At 52.0% G+C, this 12,281-nt stretch overlaps 1 protein-coding gene across 1 annotated transcript in view; it reads right to left on the reverse strand.

Annotated features, from left to right (window-relative positions):
- Window positions 1–12,281, reverse strand: part of GRIK3 (glutamate ionotropic receptor kainate type subunit 3) — a 106,770-nt gene that overhangs the window by 19,340 nt on the left and 75,149 nt on the right. The window contains exons 8-10 of the mRNA XM_035562192.1: window positions 12,122–12,229; window positions 8,283–8,396; window positions 4,378–4,581 (exon numbers count right to left, since the gene is read on the reverse strand). Of these exons, the coding sequence (XP_035418085.1) occupies window positions 4,378–4,581; window positions 8,283–8,396; window positions 12,122–12,229 (426 nt within the window). The remainder of the gene's footprint in view (window positions 1–4,377; window positions 4,582–8,282; window positions 8,397–12,121; window positions 12,230–12,281) is intronic.

Genomic DNA, 12,281 nt, shown 5'->3' on the forward strand with positions numbered 1-12,281 from the left:
CAGCCAGCAGCAGGGAGCACCACGCGCACGAAGTGATGCTCCAGGGGGAGCGAGGCCGGGGCAGGCACCACCCCGAGTGTTCCTCGTCTGGCACCGTGTACACCGTGAGCAGCGGGTCAGCGTTAATTGGCTGACTCCTGCTCTTAATGGCTGCTCTTAGGATCTCAGCCCTCGTTCAGACATCGTTTTTGTCAATGAATTTATTTAATGTCAGTGGTGAATTCAGAAGGATGTTGGCAGGGAAAACCTAGCTCTAAGCTGAAGGGGAGAAAGGAGGAACGTGAAGTCCGGCTGGGCCTCTTCTCGTCTTTTTCTGGGGAGAAGTTCCTCAGAGAGAGCGGCCAGGCTCTGGGATCACAGTGACAGCAGACCTAGCTTTAGGGACAAGCCGTGTCTGGCAGGTGAGCGAACCAAGGGGGGAACGGCAGGTCCAGAGACCTGCGGAAGCAAGCAGAGGACTTGGGGCTTCCAACTTGCACGTCAGTGTGCTGCTGTCGGCTGCTTCTCTGATGGTGATAAATGTGAATTCACCAAATTAATGATGCTGAGCACAAAAGGAGGAAGTGCAGCCAGCTTACTTCCATCTCCTTTCTAATGCTGAGTTTCTGGGGTGTAAACAAGGGACGACATGCACCTCATCCAACAGCAATGTTTTTTTTCCTGTTCCTGGCCCAGTGGCTTCCAAACAAATCCCCAGCTCCCTGGCACTTGAAATAAACACCCACCAGTGCAGGAGCATTACTGGGAATGTGGCAATGTGGTGCAATATGTGTTTCTGCCAGAATTTACTGTCAATAAATGCCCGTTTATTGTGAGAGTGTTAAATCAACTGTCATAAATCATCCCTAAGGATAGATATTATGTCTTCTCTATAGTTACCATTGGCAGGGATTTCCATTAGAAACCCTATTATTCTTCATGCCTTTTTTATTCCCACATGAAGTTTCAGAGTGAATGGAAATTTGATATGTACTGTCTCGGGAGAAGACAAGTTTTATTTGTGAACAAGTTTGTGCGAAATGTCCAGAACAACTCATTCTGCTGGTTTTATGTGGCTCTGCCCACAAACAGTGGGGAGGATTTGCAGGCACTACGGTGCCAGACAGCTAAAATTTAAAAATCAGAATGGATGGGCCACAATGCACAGTGTAGTTCTGCTTGTACCAATAATAATTCCTATGAATAAATAGCAGTAACAGTTCACTACGGATGAAAGGAGGAGATCTGACAGTTGCCAGCTTCCCTGTTTATTACGGATGCACAGCACAGAGACTTCTCTGCATCGCCTGGTGCCCCAAACCCACCCAAAACACTGGTGGTGTGAGCGAGGTGAGCTTTCATGGCCCCTTCTGGTTAAGACTTCCCTGCAGAAGTGGCCAGGCAGAGTGACAACAAGCAACAAACTGCGCTGAGGAAAGCCTCCGGCTCTCCAGGGAGCGGACTGAACACCAAAGCAGATTTTTTGTGATGAAGGACGAGCAGCAGATGAAAGGCAGCAGGGCAGGAGTTCTTGCATCTCACTGCGCAGAGCTGTCTTCTCCAGATCTGCTGCTGGGGACCTGCAAGATGGGGTCATGCTGGGAGCTGCTCTGACTGCTGTTGCTTTTCCTGTTTATGCTTAAGGCCACACTAGAAACAAAGCAATTTTACAAAGGATTGTAGCCCAAGGCATTACTGCCTGTGGCCAGGCATGTCTGGATCAGAAGGGACGGCGGAAGGAGGAGGATGCGTGACTCCAAAGGAAGCAGTGGGAGCTTGCAGCGTAAACAGCCAGTCCTCCGTCTCGTGCTCTGGGAGGTACCCCTGGGGGTTGTGGTGGGCACCATCACCCCCAAACACTAACTGGACACCCACCTGGGCTCCCCCAGCTGGCACTGCCAGCCGGCTCCCGCTGTGGGTTCATTTCACAGCCCAGCAGAAGGCCAGCCCTCCTTGCTTTGCCCATCCGTGGTACTCTGCATCTGCTGCTCCCAGGGCTCTCAGCCCTTCCACATGATAACAACCTCCGTTTTAGCCTCTCGTTTCACCTCGGGAACACCTCACTGATGTACAAGGCATGGGACCAAGACTGCGCTTCAGCTCAGCCCCGCAAGAAGGTGCTTCACAGCACCCTGGGGGCTCAGTCTCAGCTGCACAAGAGGTAAGGGGATCTTCAGCAAGGCACAGACTTTCTGCACGGAGCTAATCTTGGCCTGGGGGTTCGGACCTCACAAAGTCCTACGTGCTTTAGGCTCCCACCTGAACGATCCAAATTCCTTTACTAGGAGGAGACACTGGAGGGAAGCCAGCCCAGATACCGAACTCCCAGTGTAGGCAGTCCTGTTTTCACCATTACCGCTTTGTTTGAATGCTGTCTCCAACACTTTGCCTACAAGGTGTGAAATAAGGTTGAACTTTCCCATTGCGAATGCCAATCAGTTGTTCCTTTCCCCACGTCACGTGAAGATGCTTTGCTGCTGAGGAAGGGCCCCATCTGGTTGCAGTTTCACTTTTTAATGCTTTACATAAACACTGCTATAAAAAGCAATGACATGCAGATAAAATAATGGCTTCATACAGGGTTTGGGCAATGGTTGTAAATCACTGCAAGGCACGTACCCAGCCGCACCTGTTAGAAGGCAGAATTCGAACTTGATGCTTGTTTGCAAGTAAAACCTGCAAGAAGAGGGGATTTGGTCCTTTCCTGTTGCTGTCTGTTAGTTTGCTGTTTGAATAGTAGCCAAGAAATACTTCAGTGCAGGCTGGCCATGAATTTAGGGCATCATTTAATGAGGTTGTTCCCCATATCTTCTTCTTGGTCTGTCTCTTTAAGCTGACCACAGCCTTGGGGAGCTCAGAAAAACTCCTGAGGGCCCTCTAACATCTTGCAGGACATTGGAAGTGACATGGGTCAGACTAAATGACAGCCTGGCTGCTATTCCCCTTGTCTAATTTCCTTCAGAGCTGTTTACTTCTCCAGAGACCCATGGGATGGATGCCCTGCAGTAAGAGCCATGGACTCCGCTGCCAGCAGCGAGGCTGGGGACTGCAGGAGGCCGGCCTCTGGAGCAGGCTGCCGAGGGTCGAAGCCTGTGCGCTGTGTCTGCGCCACGTTCGTCACGGGGAGGGCACCACGGCAGCCTCTTCCGCTGTGAGCTGAGAGTCACTTGTCTGACTTAGCGAGGCCGTTGTGTAAGAGACCATCAAACCTGTGCTGTGGGCTGCATGGGCTTTTCTGGGAGCAAAAGCACAAGGGCAGAGTCGCGCCGCCTGGGGTGTATTCCCCTGGGAGACAAAGCATCTCCTTCCCCCCAGGGCTGTCCTTGCATGCCCTTCCTGCTTCTCCAGGGCGAGCCATCTCAGGACTACCGCCTGCTTCACCGGCTGATTGAGCGTCACTGTCCCTAGAAGGGACATAATCATGATCATCTGCATTTTGCAGATGGAGGAAATATTGCGCAGAAGCAACTTGTCCGATGTCATTTCAGGCAGACAAGCCAAATCTGGAAACAAAACCTCGATCTCGGAGCCCCAGCTCTGCCATCTCACCGCGAGACACGGCTTGGTTAGCCGCTCGCAGCGACGCTCATTTGCTGGAGTGACTCACCCAGCACACACATTCCTCTCACATCAGCTGTAATAGCATCACAGCTGCTACGTATCTGGGCTTATTTTTGTCCCTTTCCGCTCAGGCAATGTTTACAAAATGAAGCCAGGAACCTGAGAGGTTGTCCCATGGCTGCGCCCCTCGGCCAGGACGTGAAGGAGCAGAGGGGTGTGCTGTACCTCCAGGGAGGCCGATACCGCTCCCTGCGGGCAGGGATCAGAGAGGAGTCTTGTCTCTCTTTTTCTCAGAGACCTTTTCCTGGAATAGGAGCTTCAGAAATGCGCCAGCTCTCCTCACCTCCCTAAGTGGGCTCCGGGGATCATGGGATGTGCTGGAGGCAAAATACTTCATTAGGAGGCTGAGCGTCTGCTGGCCGTGAGTCCAGGTGACTTTTTGGCAGCTGCGAGGGGAAAGCTGCCATTAGAGCTTCGCTGGTGTGTAATGGGGTTTTAGAAGTAACCATGGAAGGAAGGGCACAGCTGCTCTGCTGCAGGGGAGCTCTATGTTTTGGAGATTTTCAGAAAATGAGCTGCATTTATAAATATATATAGAGAGAAAGACCTGTGCCCTGCACACCTGCTCTTGCTCTCTGGATCCATGATCTGAATTCAGCCAAGGGATGTGTTCATTCAATTCAGCCAATTCATCCCAGCCAATTCAGCCTGGGATGTGTTTGGGGCCCCTGAGCCACCTCGTTGCTGTGCCCTGGCCCCTGTTTGCAGCCCCCATCCCACCCCTGGCTGAAAGCCTGGGTCTGCCCAGGCCCCTCCGGGTGTCTCGGCCTCACTCACGTGGTCGATGAGCTCCTTGATCATGCCGTTCCACTGCCCCTTGTCGTCCTGCGCGCCATATTTCCCGTCCTCCACCAGGCGGATCTCGTAGGTGAAGCCCAGGATGATGGCCAGCTCCTTCAGCAGGTCGATGCAGTAGCCCTCAAAGCGGTCGTTCCCAAAGAGGGCGGTGTCGGACTTGCGGAACATGACGAAGGGCTCCTCCTGGACAGGGCAAAGCAAAAACCCCATTAGGGCTCGGCCACGGTCCCAGCTCCTGCCCCAGGTAGGGCCACCCCTTCAGCCAAACTGAGCCGCGAGCGCCAGCTCTGCAGGCTGGGCTGGCACGGTGACACGCTGGGAATAAATTAGCTTTGCACAGCGCATCAGCTAATTAGCAACCTTGTTTACCCCACAAAATTTAATTTTGTCTCTTCTGAGCAGCCAACTGTTTTCCATTTGGTGGAATTTCAGGGAGAAAAATAACCATTTCATGCTCTGCAAATGAAGAGTGTTGAGAGCAGCAAAAGGCTGGGGGGGACAAACTGAACCGCGAGCCCTGCTCCGCCGACACTCAGCCGACCCCACACTGCGGTACCGGCCCTTAAGAGGCTGGTGGATTAAATACCAGCTGCAGGACTGTGCTCGGCTGGTGGCCAGCCCCAAACGTCCCCGAGTTGAGCTCTGTTTCCTCTCTGCCAGCACTAGCTGAAGGGGTGCAGGGCCCTGCTGCTGCCCAGAGAGGCGCTGCCTTGGGCTCTGTATCCGCAGCGGGGACATCTCTGGTCTCAGCAGCCCCAGGCACCAGCACATGTGAAAATAACTAAAAAAGTGCTTTACAACCGGCTCTGCCCTACGGATTGCTGCCTCTTTGCAGGTGAAGGCAGGAACGCGCAGCAAGCTGCACAACCCTTTGGTGGCTGTCAGGCTTGGGCAGCTACTGGGGCTGAGGACAAGGGACACTGGGGCAGCCTGGGGGAGGCAACGTGCAGAGCACAGATGGAAATGGCAAAAAATGGCAAGCAGCAGGCAGGAGCTGGACGGCAGGGGGAGGCTGAGATAGGGGGAGGCAGCGAATGAATGGCTGCAATTAAAGCTATCTGCAAGGCGGCCGGAGCCCCGGTAAGGTGACACCGAGGTCCTGTGCTGCAGAGCAGTTGCCGTGCCTTGGGGAGTGACCAGAGAGCTTCATGGCAACTGGAATTGCAGAATTACGAAGCAAAGTGGGAAACATCACGCCCACAGAGTTTGGTTTGGCACTCTCAGCTCTGTTAAACCCTGCTCTCCCTGGCCACAACCTCAGCTTTTTTTTTTTTTTTCCTTTGGAATTAGTGCTTTGTTTGTGAATCAGCGGAATCTATGGATCTCGCTATAAATACAGCAGCTCCAGAGCAGCCATAAAGCACTATTAATTTTGGGAAGCGCTGTAGGGATTACATACATATTTAACAGCCGAAGCGCTGAACATTAGGACGCCACTCGCTTCAGTAATGTATCTGCAGGTCTCAAACATTTCCTAGGGGGTAATTCTGAACTCTGTGAACCACTTATTCACGGACTATTTCACAATTTATTACTGAAAATGGCCAGACATCCAATTCACAAGCGCTCTCGGTTTGCTAATCGATTTCTCAGTGAAGGTGCCCTCAATTTCATAACTTCACAGTTCCCATATTGCTTGGGGAGAGTGGCGCTGGCTGCTGGGGTAATATTTCTCTTCCAACAAGTCACTGCAATATGAGCAAAAGGGGAAAAAATAACCTTTCCTGCTTTCCCTTTTAAAGGTTCCTCCTCTGGCTTTTCTACAACCAGTTACACCAATGTGAAAGGGCAAAGGGATGTCGCAAATGCAAATGAAGCGTAGGGTTGTGTTTTATGTTTTGGAACCCGGGATATGAAATGCAGTTAGTGCAGAGCTCAGGTCCGAGCACACTGCCGGCTCCTTCGGGCAGCGCTGGTTTCCAGGAGGATGCCCCATGGCACATGTACAGGCCCAAGGAGTGGCACAGTTAATAGGAACTGATACCACCCGTGTACTTCATGTGATTTGTGCTTGCTCCCAGACCATGAGATGCAAATGCTGCCCGAAAGAAGCCCGTCACAGGCAGGTGGCTGACAGGTCTCCTTCTGGCTCCATCACCTGACATCGTGCTCAGGTCTTTGAGGTGCAGTGATGATAGCGCTCTAACCCCAGCAGGTCCCCAGCTCCAGCCGTGGTTTTAGCCCTGGCAAGATGCGCCCTCCCTGCTTTCCCTAGCCCTGAGTGTACAATTCCCTCCTCTGGTCCCATCCTTGCCTGCTGTCCCTCGGCCTCACCGCGCCGTCGGGTGCTCCTCCACCTCCCAGCACCCCTCTGCTGCTGCCTCTCCAGCCCTCCCCGTACCACCAGCTGTCCCGGCCCAGTAATTTCACGTGAAAGGTGAGCGTGGGCAGAAGGGGAGTCATTTTAAAGCTTCTGGAGAGTTTTCTCCAGCTGCAGTACGGGTTGAACAGTTCCCTTATGGCTGATCCCAAGCCTGCACCTGAGAGCAGCTCGCTGCAGTGCCCTAAATGTTTGCATTTTCCCAGGTGCAGGGACTGGCAGTGCCTGAGTTACCTTGCTGAGATGAACTGACCTTGCCCTGGCAAGTGTCTCTGTTTGGCCTAGTAGAAAAACATGACCCGAACCTCTGCTTTCTGAACAGACCCCGATAAATGCAAAGGAACACGGTGAGAGCAAACCTGTGTGTGTCGTGTCTGCCAGCACCCACTGCGGCAAGGCTCCGCGCAGGAGCACTCTCCTGATCTAATGCACGCTGAGTTGTTTCGCTGCCTTTTGCTTTGTCATTTCTCTGATGTCTGTGCAGGAACTCCTGATGTGAGTCCTGATTCATTTCTGTGTCTGGAGCTGGTGGGGAGCCGCTGCTGGCACAGGTTGTGCCCACACACGTGGCACCGAGCACCGCGCCGGGCAGGCAGCCCTGTGCGTGCGACCCGCGGTCTCACGGAGTTCCACGGTCTGAAACTTGCAGCCTAGGGGAGATTTTCTTTTCCAGTCTCCCCTGCATGTTGGCATGTGAAAGCCTTTCAGTGGAATAATTATTGTGTGATGGACGGGGAGTTCGTTAGAAAGGGCGGCACTGTCTGGCACTTCCTGGTCCCATTCCTTCCCTAACACCAAGCCCCTCACTTTGTGTTACAGACCACGTCCTTTTGGGATGGCAGGGACATCAGGAGGGGTCACAGAGCTCCAGACTGGGGAACACATCTCCCAGCGGGCGGCTCCTTACCCTCACTCTCCAAAAATACAGAATACAAAAGGGCCAGGAAATTTGGATAGGCAGAACCATTATTCAGACCCAGTTGTGAGCAGGCTGTGCAGGGGCTGATATTTTTTGTTCCCTCCTGGTAGCATGCCATGAGCCTGCACTGTGTAATACAGCTGTATAGAAACCAATGCCACTAGTCATAATTCATTAGATATAAAATAAAAATTCATTCTGATGTGATGCCTGCCATCAAATCCAATAGCAAACGTGAGAGCAAAATGCAACGTGACAGCTGGAAGCGCAGGAGCCCTGTTAAGCACCCGTGCTTTGCTGCATAATGGCATTACTCTTAGCCAGCTTATCAAATACGTACTTAGGAGAGGGAAAGAAGCAGGATTGTCACAGCTAAGTCAAGGCCCCTACGTGTTCTGGTGCTGCCTGGCATACCATGAGTGCTTCCACCAGCGGCAGGCAGCTCCCGGTCACCCTCTGGCACCCTCTGGCCACCCAGAGCCTGGCACGAGCCCAGCACAAGCCCAGCTCCGGGCCACGGCTCGTTTGGGGCTCAGCTCACCCTGGGGCTCAGGACTTCTCCGTGCCCCTGCCCGGCTTTTGGAGGGATCAGCTATCCCCCAGGGGCTGTGGGTAGGGGGGGAATATGGACTTCTGGTCTCCTACCAGGACAGTGGTGACAATGAGAGATCTGTTGCTGAGCGAGTCCGTGACGTTGGGCCCTCGTCCCTTGGCAATTTCTGTGATGTTCAGACCGTTGGAAGGGTTCCACGTGCCAACCTGAAACGAAGCGAATGAGTGCATGAACACCTGGCCTACGGTCCTTAATTGCTCTCAGGATCCTGCTGGCCTGGGAAAAGGGAGCCTGCTTCCTTCATTGCAGGAAACAGAAGCAAAGTTGGAATTACCATCTTGTTTCAGCTAGACAGAAGGTTTACGTTAGCCCTTCTGCTGCAGGCCACTCTAACTGCACGTGTACAATTAGCAGCCTTGTGCTGCCCTCTGAATGATGCAGGTGCACTGAAGAAGACCACGATGGCTGGAATTAGGAGCTGAAGGAACAATTTGGAACGGTACTGCATAGAGCAGGCAATCAGAACACACTGAAGAGTCAACTCTGGGCAAGGACAAAGCAGAACGAGAGAAAACAAAAAATATTTTTTAATCCCCCATCAGCCCTGAGCCTGCAGGGCCTTTCCCAAGGAAGGAGCTCGGAGCTTCTGAAGCACACTGTGTAAGTGCACATCCACTGATCGGTAGGAGCCCAGGTCTGGGTTCAATCGAGAGCAGGAGCCCACCTCGGGGAAGCCCGACAGGCGCAGCCCCCCAGTGACCCCTCCGCAGCGAGAGGTCTCGGCACAGGTGGTGAGCCCCACGGAGGGAAGGGCCCTGGGCTTGCTCCGGCACACGCAGCCACGTTCCTCGTCTCTTGGAGGTGCTGTGCCTTTCTTAAGCTGTCAATTTTAATATATCATTAGGCTCTGAAGATGCCTATTGACCCAGAAATAGCAGAACATGTCTCTATTTAAGAGAAGTCGTCTGGGCAACTCTAAGCCTGTTAACCTGATCTCCGCAGTGCAGGGGAGGCTTTAGAACAATCTTCGACTGGCTAAAGGACTGTGACGGTGAGATGAAGTGTCAGGAGAGCTGGAGGAATATGCCGCACAGCCAGCCTGGCAGTGAGAAGAAACACAAGGGCGGGTGGAAACGGGAACAGAACGACCCATCTGTAGGGTCATGCTGGGAGAAGGGGCTCAGAGAGAAACCAAAGGCAGACAGCTCGAACCCGTGGGGAGCCAGGAACTTCCCATATTTTATTTATTGCTATTTTTAAGATCCTCCAACTTCTTCATCAGTCCAAGGAGACAACTTGGTTTTTCAGTATCCCAAAAAAGAGACTTTGTAATGAGCAACGCTGCCTGGCAAAAAACCCACAACCAGCCAACCACCTCATAAATTCTAAAAGAGTTTCCATGAACTTTGTGAAAGGCTCTAAATATTTCAGGTAAAACCCAAGCAATCCCCTGTGTCTCCTTTCAATCACACAACAGCTGCAATGTCAGAAGAATTGTACTGCGCATGGGCAACGAGAAGCAAGAGGCTAAGAGTCTCCTGCTAGCAGCTCTGCAGACTTCTTTTTTTAAGAAGAGGAAATAACACGGAACTTAAGACTGAACTAATCAGTTTAAAATATTAAGAAAAAAAAAAGAAAGAAAAAGAGAAAAGTGCATTAAGAGAACTGTGCGACTCAGATAGTCAAACTACATGTAATTAGGTTTAGTTAATACTGCTGTAATCCCTGAAACATCCAGGAGGTATAAGGATCAGGAGTTCAATCCTAAAGCTCAACAAACATAAGCTATTATACATAATGCAGAATCCGTGTGGGATTTGTTTGTAGTTTGGCATTTTGTTATTTCAGATTAACTATTGACAGAACCGTAGCATCAACAGAGATTTGACATCGATACTTTAAACCCCCTCTAGAGCTGACAAGAAGCTTTCGGCAAATAATAGTGGGAGTTGTGAAGTCTCGGAGTCGTCGGAGACAAAAGTTGAGTGAGTGCACGGAATACGCATCAAGCTTTGGCGGCTTCCTGCGGGCTTTATGTGACACACAACAGTAATAAATGCAGCTAGTGCCAGCTATTCTCCGGTACACCTGAGGAGGATTAGGTTGACAGACAGATACTGCAGTTGTACTTAAACATTTAGATTCGCCCGGTATCCAAATACCCACACATTTTTCTGTTACCCTTCCGATGCCGCTCTCAGGCACTCTGTTGGTGCTCTGAGCACCGTGCTCCAAAAAGCCATGATGGTTTTTTGGGGGGGTCTAGACTCTATACAAAATGATTTCTGGGAAAAAAAAAAGCCACAAAGATCATTTGGTGCTCGGTTTGTGTGAAAAGATGGGATCTTCCCCTGCCCTTCTGCCTGCCTCCCTCCTGCCCAGGCTCAGCTGACTGCAGCCTGAAGCTCGCCGGGTTTATATGGAGTAATGTTGTCTGTATTCTGCATTTGACACCCAAAATACCCACTAGGAGAGTGCTGTGGTGACCTTGAGATTTTGTACGTGAAGCAGAGACCTACTGCAGTGGTGTGAAAGCACGGTGACAATTTATTTTAAAGAGGAGGAAAACCAGGCTGTCAAAAGGGGGATGGGGAGCGGAGCTGTTGGGACCCAGGGAGCTGCAGCGCAGATCTGCCCGCTGCGGCGGGGCTGAGCGAGCCTCCAGCCTCCCAGGGCTGCCTGCGAGCACTCTGTGATTAATTCCCCAGCCTTAACTGGAGAAGTCATCTGTGCATCTCAGGCCGCTTGCTGCATGGCTAATTGAAAATTGCTCCTCTCTGCTCCCAGCTGGCGTTTCCTGCGGGATTCCGAACCTGTCTCCGTGCCCACAGGTTACAAGCTCAGCACTTCGTCCCTCACTGCCAGCCAGGCACCTTGCGTGCGTCTAAAAGCAGACTGTGCTCTGGGCAGGGAATTGCTGCCCTGCAGCCAGCTTTTTCCTCTAAGTCTGCAGGATGTCCGTCAGCAGGACGTGGGCTCAGAGCCGTTCTCAAAAAGGGGTTGAGCTCCGGGACCCTCAGCGGCCTCGATGGCCGTGATTTGGAGCCCGATCCATGGCAGAGGTGGCTGCGGGGCTCAGCTGGCTGCAGTGCAGCTCTTGCTGCTCTGTTTTGTCTTAAACGAACCGACCTCGCCTTGAAACCAGTGGTTTAGGAGCTTTAGAGCTTTGTATACTGCTCTGTTTTTGAAAAGTAATTGAAGCAAATGGAATGAAATCCCCACAAATGCCCGGGGTCAGGTTTGCATTTGAGCATTGTGTTTGTGGGGCTGTGGCCGTGGTGCTGCCTGTCCCCTGGCTGGGCACAGCACCACCACCAAAGGCAAGCCCACCAGCTGGGCTGGGAGACTCCCTTTGCCTTCTCCTTCCCATCCCTTTGGTAACACAGAAGCAAGAAAACAAAATCTAGCCTGTAATACACCTGTAATATTTCATAGAATCCTAGAGTCACAGAATCATTAGGGCTGGAAAAGACCTCCAAGACATCTGGTCCAACCATCCCTCTATTTCCAAGCCTTGGGTAGTTTTCCTGGTGGAAATCACACCCAGCCGATGCTTTCAGGAGTTGTTCAAGGTTTTGTAAGCAAGCCCAGTGAGGCAGAGGGTGGGAGAGGTTTTGTTCTGTCCCCTTTGGCCTGGGCCCGCAGAGGTTAAGGCTGAGCCGCGAGGTTCTGCTCCCGCTGCTGTGCCGTATCCCAGGGAGGTGCCCCAAGCTTCTGCAGCTGGGAACTCTAATCCGCTGCATGTCGCTTCGGGGCTAGTGAGTCACTGATGAGGCATGGAAAAGGATCAGAGCAATCCCACAGAACAGATATCCTTTTATGTAAAGGACAGAAAATACGGAAACAACACAACCACCATCCATCTCTCATTTTATCTGGGTATCAGAGCTGTGCCAAGCCGCATTCCGCAGGTAAGACAAACCCCGCTTACCTTTTCAAGACCGTCTTCTTTGAGGCTGACGATGTCCAAGTCAAAATCTGTCCGTAAACCACTACTTTTGTTGAAGACAATTCGTCCAGTTAATCCTTCCCATTGGGCCTGTAGAAGGAAGAAGTAGCAGGGCTGTTAGTTGGGATCATGAATAGTCTTT

Source organism: Cygnus atratus, chromosome 23 (genome assembly GCF_013377495.2).
Source record: "Cygnus atratus isolate AKBS03 ecotype Queensland, Australia chromosome 23, CAtr_DNAZoo_HiC_assembly, whole genome shotgun sequence".
Lineage (NCBI taxonomy): Eukaryota > Metazoa > Chordata > Aves > Anseriformes > Anatidae > Cygnus > Cygnus atratus.